This window comes from Aspergillus mulundensis, assembly GCF_003369625.1.
Source record: "Aspergillus mulundensis strain DSM 5745 chromosome Unknown scaffold_0, whole genome shotgun sequence".
Classification (NCBI taxonomy): domain Eukaryota; kingdom Fungi; phylum Ascomycota; class Eurotiomycetes; order Eurotiales; family Aspergillaceae; genus Aspergillus; species Aspergillus mulundensis.
The window spans coordinates 2,332,906-2,352,598 of NW_020797888.1; the positions used below are offsets into that span (position 1 = coordinate 2,332,906).

The 19,693-nt window shown below is 48.7% G+C and overlaps 8 protein-coding genes across 8 annotated transcripts; 3 read left to right on the forward strand and 5 right to left on the reverse strand.

Annotated features, from left to right (window-relative positions):
* Positions 1-121: 121 nt before the first annotated feature.
* DSM5745_00549 (SacI domain and endonuclease/exonuclease/phosphatase family protein) lies at positions 122-3,785 on the reverse strand (the record flags this gene model as incomplete). Its single annotated transcript, XM_026742565.1, has 7 exons — positions 122-576; positions 632-960; positions 1,009-1,118; positions 1,169-1,468; positions 1,520-3,149; positions 3,201-3,405; positions 3,455-3,785. 7 exons carry the CDS (start codon positions 3,783-3,785, stop codon positions 122-124), a joined length of 3,360 nt encoding a protein of 1,119 aa, XP_026608410.1.
* A 744-nt stretch (positions 3,786-4,529) lies between these two features.
* pxr1 (telomerase inhibitor/ribosome biogenesis protein PXR1) lies at positions 4,530-5,580 on the forward strand (the record flags this gene model as incomplete). The annotated part of the gene is made up of 3 exons (XM_026742566.1): positions 4,530-4,552; positions 4,607-5,507; positions 5,560-5,580. 3 exons carry the CDS (start codon positions 4,530-4,532, stop codon positions 5,578-5,580), a joined length of 945 nt encoding a protein of 314 aa, XP_026608411.1.
* Positions 5,581-5,974: 394 nt separating this feature from the next.
* DSM5745_00551 (diacylglycerol acyltransferase type 2A) lies at positions 5,975-7,292 on the forward strand (the record flags this gene model as incomplete). The annotated part of the gene is made up of 2 exons (XM_026742567.1): positions 5,975-6,210; positions 6,266-7,292. The coding sequence occupies 2 exons, from the start codon at positions 5,975-5,977 to the stop codon at positions 7,290-7,292; spliced, it is 1,263 nt and encodes a 420-aa protein (XP_026608412.1).
* A 555-nt stretch (positions 7,293-7,847) lies between these two features.
* DSM5745_00552 (putative kinesin family protein (KipA)) lies at positions 7,848-10,670 on the reverse strand (the record flags this gene model as incomplete). The annotated part of the gene is made up of 2 exons (XM_026742568.1): positions 7,848-9,877; positions 9,923-10,670. 2 exons carry the CDS (start codon positions 10,668-10,670, stop codon positions 7,848-7,850), a joined length of 2,778 nt encoding a protein of 925 aa, XP_026608413.1.
* A 1,675-nt stretch (positions 10,671-12,345) lies between these two features.
* kin28 (TFIIH complex serine/threonine-protein kinase subunit KIN28) lies at positions 12,346-13,526 on the reverse strand (the record flags this gene model as incomplete). Its single annotated transcript, XM_026742569.1, has 2 exons — positions 12,346-13,364; positions 13,412-13,526. The coding sequence occupies 2 exons, from the start codon at positions 13,524-13,526 to the stop codon at positions 12,346-12,348; spliced, it is 1,134 nt and encodes a 377-aa protein (XP_026608414.1).
* A 431-nt stretch (positions 13,527-13,957) lies between these two features.
* On the forward strand, positions 13,958-14,710 carry DSM5745_00554 (mitochondrial 37S ribosomal protein mS41; the record flags this gene model as incomplete). The annotated part of the gene is made up of 1 exon (XM_026742570.1): positions 13,958-14,710. The coding sequence occupies one exon, from the start codon at positions 13,958-13,960 to the stop codon at positions 14,708-14,710; it is 753 nt and encodes a 250-aa protein (XP_026608415.1).
* Positions 14,711-15,106: 396 nt separating this feature from the next.
* DSM5745_00555 (cytochrome P450) lies at positions 15,107-16,829 on the reverse strand (the record flags this gene model as incomplete). The annotated part of the gene is made up of 4 exons (XM_026742571.1): positions 15,107-15,178; positions 15,231-16,295; positions 16,340-16,537; positions 16,584-16,829. The coding sequence occupies 4 exons, from the start codon at positions 16,827-16,829 to the stop codon at positions 15,107-15,109; spliced, it is 1,581 nt and encodes a 526-aa protein (XP_026608416.1).
* A 622-nt stretch (positions 16,830-17,451) lies between these two features.
* On the reverse strand, positions 17,452-19,605 carry DSM5745_00556 (CAMK family serine/threonine-protein kinase; the record flags this gene model as incomplete). The annotated part of the gene is made up of 6 exons (XM_026742572.1): positions 17,452-18,065; positions 18,111-18,127; positions 18,184-18,314; positions 18,367-18,959; positions 19,009-19,504; positions 19,564-19,605. 6 exons carry the CDS (start codon positions 19,603-19,605, stop codon positions 17,452-17,454), a joined length of 1,893 nt encoding a protein of 630 aa, XP_026608417.1.
* Between the last annotated feature and the right edge of the window lie 88 nt (positions 19,606-19,693).

Sequence of the window (19,693 nt, forward strand, 5' to 3'; positions counted from 1 at the left end):
CAAGGGCACTCGTTCTACCCGCACAACTATTACATTAATCTTCTTTGAGAGTATATTGCCATGTATGATATAAGATCGAAATAATACCCAGCAATGGTGCCCAGATGCCTTTGTTATATGTTCATTGAAGAAGAGGCTTCCAGCTGATCTCATCGCTGACATTACCGTCAAGTAATCCTGTCAACAATGACGATTTGTGGGTATCCTTTGCGACGATCTCTGGAACGGGGGCATCACTGTGTGCAATTTGAAATGGGTGCTCAACTGCTGCTGGATTCTGGTTCAAGCCGAGTGAGCTGGGTTTAGGGGGCACCGGTGGTGCATTTTTCTTTGAACCATCTTCCGTTCCTCGTCGGACAGGCTGTGGAAATTGGGGCGTAGCCGGTGCTGTTGTACTCCTGGGCGGAACCGGAGGTTTTCTGAAGTTCGCGTCGCAGGTATCTGTAGATTTCCTTTGTGTCACGGTCATTGGACCCCATTCGAGATTCTCAGTGGGAGAGAAAGGATTGGATGTACGATAGGTATCCAATATATAACCATTGGCTGGGGGACGTATGGATGACCTTACGGAAGCTCCTGAGAATCATTAAGCTGAAAGCACAAAGTAGAATTGTGGGTCGACAGAGCCTACCGTTGTCGAGCCACCATTTACGATGATCTGAGCTAGGTGGAGGAAGCCCAGTAGTCGTTGGCTCAATGGGAATAAGGACACCGTCACTCATGCCAACCGGCTGTGGCTGGGTTTCGAGGATTTGCGGGTTGCTTCTTCGGCGAGCGTGGAGCGAGTGCCTCAAGTTCTCTTTTCGAGCCTCATCGACAACGCTAATTGTACATGTGAAATTTGCCCACACTGGACGATGGTCAGAAAGTCGCAAATGGGAAACACCGTAGTTTAGCTGTCTCAAGTCGGGCCCTCTCCACAGTATTCTGTCACACCATGCGGGAATACGTGCTTTCTCCCTTGGAAAATGTTATTTCTGCACCGCTGAGAACAATGGAACTACTCACGAGGTGTCATAGGTGTCTTCTCCAACGTCATATTTGTACGTCGGCGGAAACGTGACAAGACCCTCGTTATAGAATTGGAAAGCCCGGCCCGCGAGCATCTGAAGATTTAGCTATACCTGGCTGTCAGCGCGAGTATAGACGGGACGGAAAAATCACCTACTTGGTCATTATCATAGAGCTTTTGGTAATTGGCCTGTTGCACTAGGTCCCTAACAGTCTGATTAGGTAGACCAATTCGATAATTGAAGTCGCCCAGCCATATAATAGCATCATGGTCCTCGATAGACCGATTCCTTTGAAAGCGGAGTCCGCGACATATAGTTTCATAGTCATTGTTGCGCTCGTCATAGTTTGCAAACCCAGCAGCTAAATGAGCCGTTACAAAGCAAAGCCTGGTATTTGAATACTCAAAGCGAATGGCACAGCCTCCTTTGTTTCCAGCCATTCCAGAAAGCCCAGTCTGCGAGAGGGGGGATTAGTGAGGTATGAATAAAAACAAGGTTCAACCCACCTTCTTAACACTTCCTTCAACGTTTTTTATGTCCTTGAGTATATCCTCACGCACGTAGATCATCAAAGCCGCTCCAACGAGCTGGCCAGACCGTAAAAGGACATATTTTGGGGTTCTTTGAGCAGCTGCACGCTGATTCAAGCAATCCATGACGGCAACCTCCCAGGATTTACGGGTTGTAGGGTCTGTCGACATGATCTGCTGGGGACTCAAGACAACAATTTCTTGAAACGCAACAGCAAAGACAGTCGGATCCATGCGTTGACCAGTATATTTGGGAAACAGCCAAGGGCTCAATTCAGTATCTGGTCCTTGAACTCGCCCATTAACGTTGAATGTTCCGGTCCAAATGTTGGTCGATTTCCTGGAAGTGAACTCTGATGCTCTTCGATCAAGCTCGCTAGAAACCAAATCATTGACCGGGTCATAGAGATGCACAGGCATCTGGTCTGGCAGACGGCCTAACAGTAGATCTATTGTCTTCTGCCGAGCCTTGTCGGAAAAATTGTTGATATACAGCCTGGTGGCAGTTTTACGCGCGTCCGCTAGGGCACCTGCAAGAGACATCTTCCCGTGCCGCGTGTATGAACTCCTAAGAGCGCCAGTACCAGCATATATCTTGGATAACGCATCCCCATTATCTGCCCAAAGTGTGGAGTGTCGCAGTCGAACATCGGGGCTTAGCACACCGTTTTCTTGCATCAGGAACGACTCAAGAGCCAGCGAACTGATGATGGTTTGCACGAGGTTAGTTCGGTCGAGGCAATCCAAGCAATTAGTACGGAAAATGCCCTCTTGCTGTAGAATTGTAGTGGTACCTCCGGAGACGCTATCATTCTTCGCAGACAGACGACCTTTCTTAGAAAGAAAGTACGCAAAACCGTCCAGAGAAGGTATGAGCTCGTGCTTTATTTCGTTCCCGGCCCCGTACCCCAGCGGACCCCGAGCCTCCGCGTGGAAATCAAACTCTGTAGTCCGTAACAAAGCGTGATCTGAAATTGAACTTTCTGCTGAAAGCTTTCTCTTTATATGCTCCCGAAACCTCGTAGAAAGTTCAACTTCACCTGGTTTCGATTCGCTAAGAAGATTGACAACGTGGACAGCGCCGTATTCTAGCTCCAAGGATTGGATATGCTTATCGAACGCGTGTTGAGTAGCCTCAATAGATCGCGTCACCTCGATTTTTTGCTGACCGGGTAAAAGCCCCGTGGCTTGCTCCCAAAACACTGGCACCGAGCCACGAACCTGGACATAAGAGAAGGCGACACCGGAAGGTTCACAGACCAAAACTGTTTCTGTCTCAACGAAATTGGCAACGTTTCCATCATCATCGAGACCACGCGCGTTGAATCGAGTACCCGCTCGCCGAGAGGACAAACGAGAGATTATGGTTAGCAATGAGGGCAAGTGTTTTTTTCGTACTGAAGATAGGTCATTGACAGCGGCTGGAATGGTCAGCGTCCCGCAGAATCCTCGAATCACACATGTGAGAATCTGAGAGGAATCGAGAAGTTGTTTTTCGCGTGGCGATAGGTGAGATCTGAACAATAGTAGAGGTTGAATCATATACGCGTTCCACAACATATCTTTGTCAAGGGAGTCGATGTCAAAAGCCGTCGACTTGTCCGAGCTAAATGCATGTTAGTCTACGTCTTTTTTTTATTTCAAGCTGTTAGCCTACCGGTCTTGCAGACGATCCGTAAGATTGAAGTCAAGACTGTAGTAGAAGCTACCATCGGTCAGGAGTTTCTTGAGAGATAAGAATGGATTTCTCGTCGGGCCCGGTCTAGCATCAGGGCCTGCATTTGAATATAGGTCCTCGTCGGCTAATGAAGATTCCGTGTCATAATAGAGACTAGACTCGTATTCTGAGCGGTTTAAACAATCTTCTTCGGTTAGATAGAGAACGACAGCCACATGACAAAGGTATCTTACAGAAATCTACGTCTTCGATTCTTAAGACAGATTCTCCGGGTCTGACAGTGGCGGCCTTGGAAGAACGCGTAACAACGCAAACAAACACATCCTGGTCTATGGTGATCAGTCCAAGGATTCCATAGCCAGACCCCAAGGGTCGGTAGCCTGTCAAGTCTATAGAAGATAGACTAGCAAATTCCACCAAGCAGCGCTCAGTGTTAGGGCTCGCCGGGAAGTCAGTACCAGCTGATTCCACTAAGCTATGCTGGAAGATCAACGCATCGTCGGATGTGGCCACAATAAGAGTGCGAACTGGGTGGTCCCGGCTGAAGATTCGAATAGTAGGCATATTCAAGTAGGAGCTCGATGACGGCTGATCATCGCAAACGGCCGGACAGCGGATATTTATTGGAATGGCGTTTCTTTCTGCTTTTTTTGCATATCAATCGGACACGCCTGTAGCTTGTCAAAGGGCGCTGTGTGGGGGGTAGGGTAGAGGTAGGCGGATACAAAATCGCAAAGCAACTAAGAACAGCAGGTTCATAGGGCAGCAGGGCTGAACAATTTCAGAACTGAGTAACACTGGTAATTACTCAAGCCACCAATGACACTGTTCAAACCCTCATTAAACAAGATAGAGAGTGACGAATGGTTGAACTCTGAATATGGGATTATGCGCAACCTTTCAAGACATTTTAAGCTTTCATGAAGTAGGTCCATTCCAAATTCTAGAATTGTGCTATAGAGGAGTGTAAGTCGTGTAGAGTTATTATTATTTTTGGACCAGCAAGTTTGAACTGACTGGGCTCAGTGGGCTGTGACTAAGACAGAGATCCAAAGCAGTCAAGTTCGGCTCCCCTACCTACTTGCGGAAAGCGGTCAAGATAGATACCGCGGCAGGCTTTTCCCCCTCTGCCTGGTATCTTGTAAATCTAGTCCCTACAGCCCGTAAAGACAACAATATCTTCATGGCCAAACAGCAATAATAAAGCCAACAGTGCTTCTATTGTGTTGATTCATTAACTTCACTGTTGTTTTAAGTCTATTTTGTGTCAGTATTATTGTTACTGCGTGATCTCTATTTGTGAAAGAAATGGGGTTAGCAGCACCCCGGAAGTATGTTCTGCTGAGTGCATAAGCCAACATTCCACTGACAAAACTGTTAACCAGGAGAACCAAGATTTCTCACGATCCCAATAATACCAATTGGTCGCGATCAACGAGTGGTTTCGGACATAAGATTCTCAGTTCCCAAGGATGGACGCCAGGAAGTTTCTTAGGAGCTCGCAATGCCGCTCATGCTGATATGTTTACTGCTGCAAGCGCGTCGCATATCAGAGTCTTTGTGAAAGACGATACCCTTGGTCTCGGGGCCCGGTCTAAACGGGAACCGCTGGACGAACCCACCGGCCTTGACGCATTCAAAGGTCTGCTTGGTCGACTGAATGGGAAATCGGACGCCGAATTACAGGTTGAGCAGAGAAAGAGGGACGATGTGAAACTCGCTCGTTATGCTGCTACCAAGTGGCAAGCTGTTAGGTTCATAAGTGGTGGTCTATTGGCGCAAGAAAAAGAGGTGACAACCTTCGAGAAGGCTCGCAATCCACTGGCGGACGCAAAAGAGACACCCTGTCGTATACCAGAAGTGAAGATGAAGGCTGCGAACGCTACCGATAATGACTATGGAGAAGAGGTATCGGATGACAAGACTGAGAGTATCGATGCCTCTGAAGATTCGGGGTCCCATAACCGGCGAGAAAAAGACAAGACGGACAAAGACAGCAAAAAGAAAAAGGATAGAAAAGACAAGAAAGGTAAAAAAGACAAGAAGGATAGCAAGGATAGGAAAGACAATAAGGAGAAAAAGAGAAAGCGAGCAGAGCAACAAGAAGACTCCGACAACCCTCTGCAAACGCGAACCATGGAGAATGGTACACACTCTAGCAATGAGCAGGACCAGCTCCCGTCAGATACAGTGAAGGAACGTCGTCCACCCGGGAGACACATGATTAGAGGACGGTACATTGCCCAAAAAAGGAAGGCCGTGATGGATGAGAAGTCTTTGAACGAGGTAATCCCATAATATCCATCTCGGGGGACTTGCTTGAGGCTAACGGAGCTAGATCTTCATGGTAAAATCATAAACAGCCCTTGTATATACTCACCATATACCCCAATCGACCTGAGCATTGCCCTTTCGGGTTCGGGCCTCCAAAAGCTTGTATAGAACACAGTGTTATAGGTCTATATTAGGTAGTGGCATATACAAGATCATGGACGGTTTAATTAGAGAATACGTAAAATGTATAAGACCGAGACCCCTACGGAGTATTGCAGGTGACGGGCTTAGAATCAATGACTAATCAATATGGTCATATCAACTATGACGACATTGATATCCTAATTCCCGGAGGGAAAGTGTCTGAAGAATCCTCGCAAGCCAGGCCTTTATCTTGCCTTCTCCTTGATTGGTTACTTGAGGCTATACAGGTCTCATTTGTATTACGTTTATTGAGTTCTACCCTGGAGACGGCCTGAATGGACGAAGACCAAGCGACGCAAGGTTCTATCATGGAACCTGACTTTACAGCATACCCTTCCCATCACGACAAATCAGCCTTTGCAAATAGGGAAATTGTGAATCAAGTGCCTAGAGAGGGTAGTGGAGTTACAGTGGATGGCTCGTGGAAGACACCTGATATTGCGCATCGGTCAGCCCAGGTCGTCAAGTCAGGAACCGCTAAACAGCCTTCGAAAGGCTATGAGAAATATGGGTGCGTTAGAGATGCCCAGAAGCTCATGTGATGATGCATTCTAATATGTTAACAGAATTCACTGGGCACCACTCAATATCCGACTTGAGCGTCGACTGCAGACCCTTGTGGTCCTATGCCATACCTTGACAATTGCTATATGCCTTGGACTTTTCTTCTTCACCTGTGCTATTCCATTGTCATGGCCCCTCCTGGTGCCTTATCTGATTTATATATCGTTATTCTCGAATATCGCTACGTCGGGCTCGCTGAAGTATCGGAGTGGTTTTCTGCGATCACTCCCAATCTGGTCACTTTACGCCTCTTATTTTCCAGCCCGTTTACATCGCTCGGAGCCTCTCCTGCCGACAAGGAAGTATATTTTTGGGTATCACCCACATGGAATCATATCGCTCGGCGCATTTGCAGCATTTTGTACCGAGGCCCTCGGTTTCTCGAAGCTGTTTCCCGGCATAACTAACACATTACTCACCCTGGATTCCAATTTTCGAATACCATTTTACCGAGAATATGCTCTGTCAATGGGTCTGGCCAGTGTCTCGCGTGAATCATGTGAGAATCTTCTTACTAAAGGCGGAGTAGATGGCGAAGGCATGGGCCGCGCTATAACAATTGTTATAGGCGGTGCGCGAGAATCACTCAATGCATCGCCAGGCTCATTGCAACTTGTCTTGAAACGTCGTATGGGATTCATAAAGTTAGCCATTCGCACTGGTGCTGACCTTGTACCGGTGTTGGCCTTTGGAGAGAATGATCTGTATGAACAGGTCCGCTCGGATAGCCACCCTCTTATCCACAAGTTTCAGATGCTGGTGAAACAGAGTCTAGGATTTACTATCCCACTATTCCATGCTCGAGGCGTCTTTAACTACGATGTTGGCTTAATGCCATACCGCCGCGCGTTGAATATCGTTGTTGGTCGGCCCATACATGTCATTCAGCAACAGGACCGCAATAAGATCGATGACGACTACATAAACCGACTTCATTCTGAGTATGTGGGGGAGCTTGAAAGGCTCTGGAAGGAGTGGAGGGAAATTTATGCCAAAGACAGAGTCTCTGAAATCGAAATAGTGGCATAGTAGATGTATGTCATTCTTGGGGTTTGACCGATTTCTCCCGTCTGATAATAACCATGTGAAGACACGAATATACAGCCTGTTTAAATGTGATGCATAAACCGCTGGCGGTACTGAGCTTCGCGGAGATGTTATAATATACCACATATGACTTGGTCAAGCGTTTGTTGTGTTTAAGCTTCAATTGAGCTTCGAGGTTTGCAAGTAGGGCAACCAGTAACTCCTGCTGGCAACACCGCATTATCCCTTCTGGGTGGATAATCCAAATGCTTGATACTGGACTTGAGAATCCAGGAGGAGAAAGATGATTAATGAGCTCTATGACAAGAAGTAGATAAGATCATCGTCTTGTTCATCTGGAACAAGATCATGAGGAAAACTGGCCATTGAATACTAGTGCAAGAACGAAATGGTAAAGATGGCGCATAATAAAAAAGACAATCTGGGTATCTATAAGAACATCACAAAGAATATTGACAGACCAATCGCTCATGACAAACACCAGGGTTGGATCTGTTCTGTAACAATAATCACAATCACAACAAGAAAGGACACTAATCAGACACCCGGGCGACTGTTCGAGAGCACCGTGCTTGCTGGCCTAGAACTTTGAACTGGAATGGCCGGGCCTGAATCGGATGCCCTTCGACTTTCCGGGGCTACTCTGACGCTGCCGCGGGAACCCTTAATCAAATGGCCACTTTCAACACGATCTTGGATCATCTCATCAAGGATCCGGGAAACTTCGTCCATGCTTTTTCGCTTTGTCCCAGGGTCGAGCTCAGCCGAAGGAGTTGGACGCTTCACCCCTGAATCAGGGGCCGGGGATTCTCGGCCAGGAGAACTGGTGGCTCCCTTGTCTTTAGTACCAGCCGATTGAGTATCTAAGGTGAGCTGCGCCAGGTCGCGATGTCGAGCAGCCGAGCGAAGGGCAGTAAGCATGCGATCCTTATCGTCCAACTGAAGGCGAAGCTCGTTGATTTCCATGTCCTTTTCTCGGAGCTGGGCAATAAGGTCGCTATCATCCGAATGTTTGATACCCATTGACATGCGAGAGTGACTAGAACGCCGAGCCTGAAGCAGCCGTCTTTCTAGGGTTGCAATGTATCGATTTTTGTCTGTGAGGTCGGCCTGAAGAGCGGTAATCTGTCTTTGAGCGCTTGCTTTCCCATCTGCAAACTCGCCCATCGTATCCTCCTCATCCTCATTACCTAGGTGTAAGTTCATAGGAAATTCCTGGCTATTAACAGAAAGGAAAGAAACCGGTCGTATGGACGAATGCCCATAACCGCCGAGTGTGGATTGACTCACGGAAGAGCGCAGAGATCGAGAGCCCGGATCTATGGAAGACAGTCTGGATAGTCGGCCAAGAGCAGACATGGCGCCCTGTGTATTGACACCAGTAGATTTCGAGCTTAGAATGAGCCGGTTCAAATGCTCTATCCGTTCTTTGAGTGCAGTTCGGGCTAGCTGCATTTCCAGCATCTGCTCTTCGTGGCGCTCCTGCGCCTCCTGCTCCAGTTTCTGTTCTTCCAGTTTGAGCTCTTTTTCAGCTTGGACCTTCGTTTGACTTTCGAGTTGACCGCGCAAAGCTTGAATTTCCACACGGTACCGTTCGAGAAGCACGCGGCTGCCTGCGTCACCTCCACCGCCACCAAACGCCTCTTCTGCCCTTTTGGCATGACTGACAATATTGTTTTTTGCCCGAGCAGCAAATTTCAGAGTGTTCAAGGTTTCCCCCGAATTTGCATTCATCATACTGCCCAGCTGGACGGTACAGAGGATACTGACCAGAGAATTGCCAGACAAAGCTGGCTGCAACAATCTCGTGAGTTTACTATCGCGAAAAGGCAGGTGCTTTCCTTCTGATTGGGAAGTGTTGCCTTTGGTCTCCGACAGCCTTGAAATGATATTTCCCAGAGTCAGAAGGCTCTTATTAATATGTGCACCTTCCGTACGTCGCTCCTTATCATCAGCCGCTCGCTCAGATCCTGCGAGATCGATCAAGCTCAATGTTGATACTCGAACCCCACCGGGGGCTAGGCCGGATCTCCTGTCTTGTGCAGTACCTGTAGGCACTCGCTCCCTACTTTCAACGACAATTTGAACCACTGCATGACTTCGCGAGCTGCGAGCGTTGAACTGAGTACTGCCTGTCCTCCTCGCGTGGTCACCTCTTGCAATAACGCGGAGAAGCTGTGTTGGACTCTGCACAATTTCCTCTTTTAAAGGGGTTGCATACACGCCCCGCTTGCTGTCTTCACGTAACTTAATCTCCTCCTGTGACGCAACAGCCGAACTGGCGGAAAGAAGATCGTGGATCTTCTCATTGTAAATTTCGAGGTAGCTGACGCGAAGTAAAAACTCCCGATGTGGGGTCTCTCTGATGAACGAGAATATGTCCGTGATGGCCAATGGTATCACTCCAGGAGAGGTTGCAGTTCCTTGCATCGAAAATGTTTTGCCAGTTCCGGTCATGCCATAAGCAAAGACTGTGCCATGGTAACCCTCCATCACTCTTCTCACCAGACGTTTGGCAGCGGAGTCGTAGACCCGAGCGTTATTTTCAATCGCTGAAAAGACGTTGTCTAGTAAGGTTAGCATGACCCAAGTCTCGAATGGCAGTGGCCCACCGTAGTAGTAATCTCCGCCCTCCTTCCCGTTATACACAAGTAAGCCTCGACGAGAATCCACCATCCATTCGGGATTGGCCGAGCTCTCGCCGCTGACATTTGGCCTCACTCTGACACTGACTATGACATTTCCCTTTGTCTCCTTTGATCTAGCGTTGGATCTTGATGTCCCAGCTGTTTCATCGCCTTCATCAAACGTAGTGGCACTTGTCGAGTAAGATCCTTCCGCAGAGGAGCTTCTGCTCTGGGAAGGTGAGCCCTCCAATTCCGCGTGCGGAATTGATTTTCCCTCTCCTCCCATGCTCAGTAATGAATGTGTCTTCGAGCTCCTCTGGCTAGCAGTCCCAACACTGGGACGCGAACCCCTCTTTGACTTCACGCTTCCAGACGACTGTAAACCGTGAGGGGCCGCCGTTGACGATGCGGTGGAAGGCCGACTTCCTGGCCTAGGTGGTTGAGGGAATGCCGCTATGCTGATTGTTCTTCGCAGAGATTTGTCCGGACTACTGGGAACTCTGGCCGCTGAGGTTGATATGGTAGCGCTAATATTGGTTGTTGAATTGGATAGTGGGGACTTGCTAGGTGTCGGTCTGGGACTGGAAGGTGTGCGCAATTTGGAGGGAGATGCCGCCCTTGAGGATTCGGCGGATGCAGGTAGACTTTTTCGCGATTTCGGCGCTGGCAACTGGGGTAATGCGCCCATTTGTGGGCCGGCGGCCGTCCTCGGTGGCTGTGGCAGTGTAGACATTGACTGTAGCTTGATGATCAATATTTTTAATCACGTAGTCAGCCTATGTATGCCGGGTGCTAAATGGTATGCGCTCAGAGCCAAACAACTCCTGCGGCCATGGGCAAAACAGGTTATGAAAGTAGGCTTGGCCACGAAAAGCTGTAGTTGGCGCAAAAGTCAGCTAGTTAAAGGGCAGACTGAGATATGACATTCCATTTGACATGTTGTTATATATGGAGGTAAATGCTTTTGACGTTTGCTAACGCCTCTTGAAGGGGGCTGCTGCATTGCCCAGAGAATATATGGCGTGCACAGCGACGCCATGATGATCGAAAACAAGAGAAACTCACGTTTCAGGGTCAACGTTCCCACAACCAACCCTCTTGAGTCGCCGGGTGGCAGCTTGAGATAGAATTGAGGGCGCGGGAGAGCGAGAGATTGCTGGAGCAAAGAGGGAAGATAGTGCCAGGAGATGATGAAGGCGCCCCCTCGTCAAGGGCAATGAGGAGAAAACTGAAGTGAAGTGTCTTTGCAAGTGCGAACTGCAAAATGCGGAAAGGCTTAAGAGAAGCGGAAGCAGAGAGCACTGGACGGGTATCGCATTGCTGTGCTGTGAACAGTACGCGGTAGTGACTGGCTGTAGTTGTCACCCCACATTTGCTGGGCCGTAGAAGAGCCTAAAGAGGTCGAACCCCGGCTCCCCTGCCTCGATCAGTCGATTCCCCTGAAGTTTGTATACATGCTGGATTCGACTATAGGGCCTCCCGGCCTACTGCTTGTCCAGGCAAGGAGCGCGTCCTGCGGGCACTAAGTTTGTAAGTGCCATTTGCAGATTTGCAGCTTTACATACACTCTGTATTTTACCTTTGATTTTTGCTTCCTTCTGGAGAGGAGAGGAGAGAATCATCCCTCTGCGTTTCTCCTCCCTGTCTACTTTGCGCTCCGATACCGCTTTGTTTCATTATGTCTTATATCCCCCATTCTTACTGATATTGCTTCTATGGAAACAAGGGTTCTCGAGTCTCAAATGATGATTATTACACAGCGCATGCTCGACCCGGACGGCCATGCAGGCTTACGGAGTTAGCCTGCTGCGTAGTCTATATATTATTGGGGTTGACCGTTCGAGTCCGCTTGCAACCTGGAGTCTCGGAAGCACAGACTTAATCATTGGTAATGAATTCTTCTTCTTCTTACCGTATCGGGCATAGGTTTGTTGATCTCATTATCGAGTCTTTCGTCTAGACCAATAAGAGGACACATGTGCCTCGATAAGCCCCGATTTTGCCCCTGGCGACAAAGATAAATTGAAACACAAGGGAGAAAAGGGGATCAACCATGCCCATGTGAGATTCTGTGATATGGCCAGAGTCACAAATGATCACTACTGGCCCAGTTCACTCTGGAAATAGTAGTCATCCTGAGGAGTCTTTACTAGTAGTCTAGTACCCGACCCCTTACTAAGCTTTATGAGATAAGTCATCCCATATACATGCGCAGACATGCCGCAGCGGCTCGCACGTAGTCCGTATCCGACTCCCGAGAAGCCTATGACTGCCTGCGGAGTTGGATCATCCGGCTGGGATCAGATGGCATGGTGCAGGAAACTCGAGCTTCGGCCGGAAGAACGGCATGTTACTGCGCACCTCTGATCAAAAGGTTGAACCGAGAAACGCACTCCGTATAAATTGTGCTACCCCTTCATGGAGCCGAAATCCAATTGCCGAGCAGCATTCTTGAACTGATCATCGAGCTCCCCGCCGCGCCTCGTCAAGTCGTCTCCCATTTTCCTTGTGCCACCAGATTTTCGTGGAAGGTATTCCTTATTCGTTGGCCTGGGTTCTGCGGTCCACCAGCTGTGCTGAAGGGCTTGGTATGCAGTGCTTCTCTTCCTTGGATCCAAGGAACACATAGACATGAGTAAATCTGCGCCGACAGAACCAGCTGTCGGGAATTGCCTGAGGAAGAACTCTCGGCCTTGCGTTGGCACGGTATGATTATTATCCGCAGGGATAAAATTCGGTAGCTTTGACACGCCAGGCCAGTTCTCTTCGGTTGGCGTGCCAAAAGCTTCGCAGATTTTAGTAATTTGATCAAGATCAGAGTTCCCGGCGACAAACGGCACTCGTAGAAGGAGTTCAGCGAATACCATCCCCACAGACCATATATCTACAGCGCCAGAGTATTGCCGAGCACCATAGAGAAGTTCAGGCGGCCGGTACCATCGTGTAATGACTTGGTGCGTCATGTTCGAATAAGGGTCCGCAAATGACCTTGCCAGACCGAAATCCGCCAACTTGACTTCCCCATCCGAGGCGATAAGCAAATTGTTCGGCTTGATATCTCGATGCAAGACAAAGTTCTCGTGACAAAACCAGATCCCCCTGGTCAACATCCCCATCCATGCTTTCACATCAGCAGCGCCATAATGTATATCGCTGTCTTTGATGAGCATCTCCAAATCACCGCGTGGTAGGTATTCTAAAACAAGGTTGAGATTTTGGTCCTTTGACGAGAATACGTCATGGAGCGCGATGACATTGGGGTGGGAGAGTTCCTGGAGATATTTAACTTCGCGAATTGCGTCCATGGAAAGTCCATCTCTGTACTCCGTGTTGACTTTGATTTTTTTTATAGCCACAAATGATGTGGGATCCGTCCGGATGTGCCCGAGATAAACTACAGCGTATGTACCTTCTCCTAGTTTCTTCGCTGAAAAAAGGTCAGCTTGTATACAGCTTGGTTACTGAGGTGGATACCTTTTATGTACTTGTGCCTGACCTCATCATTCATCTGTTCCGTAATCTCACGATCAGCAACTTCCTCGCTGGCTCGGCTTTGGAACGACTGAGGAGCTAGAGGCGAGACCGCCATTGTTTCTGTAGCGCAAATGAGCAAAGTCCACAGCCGGTCGAGTCCTTGAAGCGAGAACCAAGCTTTCACGGTTATCTCTGCTCCGTCAACACTGATGGTAAGCCAAAAGACGCTCCAAGAAGATCAAGAACAGCGATCACTATGAATGCCAGAGTGGCAATACCTGTCAGGGTCGCTGGAGGTTGATATGGGCGGAGATACAGCAATCGTCGGAGTATTGTTAATCCCGGGAACTCCCTGAGCTCTGCCAAAATTTTGCTCCACATCATCATAACATATCCGAACGACAGCAACACTGACGGGCGAAACATTTTACTTTATAATCTGTTTCTGCATCCTGGGCCCTCAGTACATTTGCCGCGATCAACGCCCACTAAAGTACTCTTACCACCCGAGCAAATTCAACAACCTTTGTCTGCCTTCTAACCAGCATGGCGCTTCGCAATCCGTTCTCAATTTTTGGGTCATTCAGGTCACTCCACTTAACGCAACAATGCCTACGGACTGTGCACACTGAATCTAAACGCTCGCGCTCAAAGCCTGCTCCTGTACCAACGCCGTTCGTTCCCAATGTCGAAACATTCCTCAAACTCATCGGTCGCGACATGTCAAAGCATGCCAGCAAATTCCCCTCCTGGGACAAATTATTCTCCATGTCTTCCACCGAGCTTCGGGATGCAGGGATTGAGTCAGCAGAACAACGACGCTATCTCATCCGGAAACGCTCTAGGTTCACAAAGGGTTGGTACGGGCCTGGCGGAGATCTCGAGCACGTTGTGGACGGCGCCGCACAGTTGCGGGTTATGGAGGTTCCTTTTAAGGCACCGGCGACGAATACCGAAGTCCGTGATTCCACCATCGTTGACTTGTTGAATCACTCGGCTACTCTTACTCCGGGGATGAGGCGGGTTATCGTAAACCTACCGCCGGATGCGATTGAGTACAAACACGATCCGTCAAAGCAGCTAAAGAGGTTTAAGGGCATGAAGATTCATAACAGCGTGTATATCGCTGGCCCTTATTTACAGCCAATAGCGGGCACCAATGGCAGCGCAGCTATAATCAGAGTTGAGGAAGGAATGTGGGAAGACAAGCTGGGGCACAAGGTCGACGGGGGTGAGAGAAGACGGGCTGAAGTCAGAGCCAAGAGGAGAGCTGAGGAAAGGAGGAAAGAACGGGCATGAACACTCGTCCTAATTTAATGGACCTATTTGTACTATAGCCTTGTTTAATGGAAAATTGTTTTTTTAGTATGGTAAGTACATTGCCCTCGAAGTCTTTAAGCACACCCGAGGTCGAGTTTTGTACATGACTTCCGTTAAAACCCGAGTACATGATATTCCCCCAATTATTACAAGTGTAGATAGAAATAGTGACATGTCTGAAAAAAGTCAGACATGAGCTGTGAAAACTAGACCGGCATAATGTACAATATGTTGTTGTAGGTTGGAACCAACCTCCCTGCTTTCCATGAGCGTGGCACCGGACAATGCACTCTGATAAATTTATCTGTTCAGCCCTTTTCTGAGGCGTAAGAGAAAAGCGTGAGAAAAGAGCATGTATTAAGCAGATTTAGTATATCACGCATTCATTGCCCGTTTGCGCTTCTCGTACTGCACAAACGATTTACCTGCAGGCCTTGAGAACAGAGACTGTGTGCAAATTAGCCAAGATCATAAATGCTAAGTCTTCCCTTGAACTCACCGAGTAATCTGTCTCTGGGACAGATGTTTTGTCCGACTCAGAGACAGTGTCAAATTTGAACAGCCGCACAAGAGCGGCAGTAATAGTGATAAGTTGAACGTAGGCAAACTGCTCACCGATGCATCTGTGTCTCCCAGCACCGAATGGAAGATAGGGGCTATTGGTTCCCTTGCTAACAAGACCATAGCCGTAGTCGATCTTCTCCTCATCCTCGGCAGAGTTGGCAATCGGGTTCCCATCCCAGCGGTGAGGATCCCACTTCAAGGGGGTTGGAAAATATTCATCGGACCTAGCTGTAACTCCAGGAGAGGAAAGCACGTTGTGTGATGTTGGAATGACATAGGAGGTTCCGGGTACAGGCATTGGGCTTTTCACTGCCCTGATGATGGAGTGGATAGGTGCATGGATGCGCAGTGTCTCTTTGATTATTTTGGAATGAAGTTCCAACTTTTGGAGATCATCGTACGTCAGAGGCATTTCAGACCCCAGAACCTTCAATTGTTCCTGATAAAGCTCCTCCACGATTTCCGGATGCCTTGAGAGATGAAGGAGAATCCACGACAGCGTAGAAGAAGACGAGTGCTGGCCAGCCATCAGGAGTGCGATCATCATGTGAGCAATTTCTTGATCAGGTAGCGGTGTGCCATTCTTGTAAACGCAGGACATAAGGTTCCAGACCATGTCCTCAGAGTCCTTCTTGTCACCGGCTTTGCGACGCGCTTTGATAATCTCTGTATAAGTCTCGGCCATTTTCTTCTGAGCAGCATCACGCTTCCGATTGTGTGGAAGAGGCGCGTAGGGTAACATGAAGTTGATGGGAGCAAATCCCATATCAAGGTCGTGATACAAATCCGCAAACGTTGAATCGAATTTGTCGCGGACCTCCTTTCCTTGGAGAGAACGCGAGGCAGTATATATCGTTATCTCGGCAACCGTCTTGGACACATCAAAAACGCCCTTCATACTTTCAAAAACCGGAGAGTTCTGGGCAAAATCCTCAACCTCCGAGGTGATCAACCGGACGTAGGAACGGAGCGCGTCCGAGGTGAGGCCGTATTTCACAAACTATCTCGTCAGCTTCATTATACAAATAACAATGACAAAAATACCTTCTTTTGCTCCATGAGTTTCGCGTTGGGACAGTCGTATACAACGTGGCGTCCAAAGACAGGGGTGGTCAGCGGAGAATAAACTTCCTCAGCACACACATCCTTGAGCTTTCCATTCAGAATGAAGTCGTTGCCCTTAGTACCAAGATAAACGGTGGTCTTCTTTCCTAGAAGAATGAACGTGAAGATATCTCCGTACTGCCGGCAAGTTAGAGATGTAACAAAGGAAAGAAGCCATACATACTTTTGCTCGACAATTGAAAAAGAAATTGTAGGGGTCAATGCCGTAGCTAATAGTACTGCCAACAAAAGGGAACCAGTGAAACACGACCGGGGGCTCATTGGGGTTCTTGAAGATAATTTGTCGCAAGACGTTCACGACAACAGCGAGAGCGAAGATGCAAAGCAAGGCCAACCCAGACAGGGCCCAAACCGGCAGGCTCGAGCAACGTTCACAGACATGGTCGAGTACAAGCGCGACAAGACCCATGATGAAAGAGACCAGGCGCAGGAAGTCTCGCCAGAAAGGACAGCAAGCAATAATAATGAGTGTGAATTGGAGGCCTGCAAGCAATGGGAAAAGTTGGGATGGATCCGATCGCGCCCGGGCCTCCTTGGGACGCTACTAAAGTCTTGCCCCTGTCCGTCTCCTGGCAGCAGGGGCCACTGCCGCCACCTCACGCCACACCAGGCCCCAGGCCCCAGGGGCCACTGGGATCCACGACTCACGGGTCTTGTTTTAAGGAGCACTAGTACTACAATGCAGAATGTACTTCGTAGAGTGTAAGTATCTACTCCGTTGGTCGCAAGGTCAATATGACTGGCCTAACACCTCCAGCGGGAGTCATGACCCGATCATTCATCGCCCTCCTGTAATCACCAGGCCGGGTTCGTTCCACTGTGCTGTTGCATAAATACTTCGCTGTTGAGGATTATGACTATCCACCTTTGGATCTCCTACACACGGTAGATACTATGCATACATCAAGCGAACCCAGCAGCTCTAAGCATTGACGGCCGATGCTGTGTAGAAGAAATGCGCCATTTCCAAGTGTTGCCGCCTTCGCAGAACAACAACAACAACAACAACAACAATCTCGCTAAAATGTAAGTCAATTGTACCGGCTTGTCGGGTCCTCTTCGTATAGAACAGGATCGCCGCGCTCCCCAAGGTTGACAAAATCCTTAGGACCACTATGCTCATAAGGGGAGGCTTCATCTTTTTTCTGGTTGTGCATGCGCTGACCTGCTGTACTTGTCATATTTACCTGACTGCCTCGAGTCTTTTGCTGACTGAGATGCACGTCATTGATGCTGCTAAGGAGCGTCCGCTCCCGTGCAATCTTTCTCTTAGAGAAGTCCAAGTTCACCAACGCACCGGTGAGGCCGTCTGTACTATCAGCCACGCTGGGGTGCTGGCATGTGAGCCACGGATGTTCAAGACAGTCGTCCACGGTGATTCTTTTCTCAACGTCGACCGTAAGCATTCTGTCAATAAGATCCAAGGCTGGGTCTCCCACGGAATCCCAATACGGGGATGGGTAGTCAAAACGCCCTAGTTTGATCTGCTGAGCCAGCGTGTAAGGGTTCTCTGGTGTGTAGAGCTCGTCGGAGAATGGCGGAAACCCACAGAGGCATATGTAGAGAACAACGCCAAGCGACCAGATATCAACGGCCTTGGTGTATTTTCGACGGCGGGTTTCTTGGAGAATTTCTGGAGCAACATCTACAGGATGAGCACGAAATCAATAACAGACTATTCAAGACTTACAACTTGGTGTACCACAGCTGTAAACAGGAAGTGTTGTCAGTAGTCATACGCAATGGATCCTAGGCAAACATACAGCGTGGTTGTGAATGAGTCTTCACCAATTATCTTAGCCAGACCAAAATCTCCAAGCTTTACATTCAGCTTGTTATCGGCGACTAGTATGTTCTCTGGTTTAATATCTCGATGAACAATTCCACGGTCATGCTGTCATCCTGTTTAGCACCATCCGCGACTTCTCAGTGATAGGAGATTTTACCAGATACTTTAGGCCCTCAAAAAGTTGCAGGAAGATGTGGCGGGTCTCATTCTCTGTAAATTTTTGCTTGCTTATGATCAAGTTGAAAAGTTCACCTTCTGGAGCAAGTTCCAGAACGAGATATACCCCGTCGCTTTCGTCAAAGGTATCCCTGAGACAGAGCAGGTTCCGGTGACTAACGCTCATTAGGAGGCCAATTTCTTGCATCAACGAGTCGTTTTGAGACTTTTGCGAATCACCCGTCCGTTTTTCGAACACCTTTACCGCAAATTGGGTTCCAGTAGTGCGCTCCACACAGAGGTAGACCGTTGCAAAATGCCCCTTTCCAAGCTGCTGCAAGACACGATATTGCTGCCGAAAACCATTGATATTTTTTGTTCGAGGAGCCCTGAAGACGAATCGCACCTCGTCCAAGATAGTCACCTCATCACCGTCCTCCAGTTCGCGATGTTTGTTTCGACCAACGATCGCATCGTTGATAAACGTGCCATTACTTGACAAATCCTCGAGGATAGCCACCGTGTCGCCCCTTCTGTTCTCCGGAAACACCAGAAAATGGCGGTTGGACACGGTCGGGATATTGAGAGCCAGATCTGAGTTGTGTCAACGACCGCACACCTATCGGCGGCTGGCTTTACTTACCACATTCGGGGTGTCGTCCAATCAGGTATCCCCCAGGGCGTCGATGGGTTGAATTCTTGAACTGCTTCCGAGACCCTTTTTGGGAAATAGACTTCGACCCAGTGTCCAAACAACCATCGCGTTTTCGAAGCACAAGAGCATCCCGGACCTTATCGTCAAGTGGGATTAAGTAGCCCCAGACCCCCTCGGCAGCTTCATCTTCAACCTCGTCGGCGAATGCTCTGGGAGGGTAAACAAACTGCGAGAGAGCCTGTGTATCTCCTGGAGGGGATGAAGGTGCCTGATGGATGTCTGAACTTGAAGGTGACCGCAGACGAACTTGGCTTGGCGGAGTAGCTGTCACCTCGTTTCGTAGGTCCGTAGCCGTAGAGTCATGGTGCGTTAGAGGAGTAGGGAGGTAGGACTGTATGACAGGGGTCTGCAACTGCTGCTGTGAACTGATTCTCTCGGACCGTCTAGGCTTCTTTTGGTCTTGCGAGTCAGAGTCGGCAGTAGCCTGGAGGACGAGCATATAATTAGCAGCATCTAATATAGCTTGATATGTAATGTTCCTACCCTGCTGCGCTTCAGAGAGCTCTGCTCAATTCGTGGGACCATCGCACTTTTGTTCACCTGCTGGCAAAGTATGCGTTTAGAAAGATTGATACTCAAAACAGTCAGAAGGAGCTTAAAAATATGAAAATTA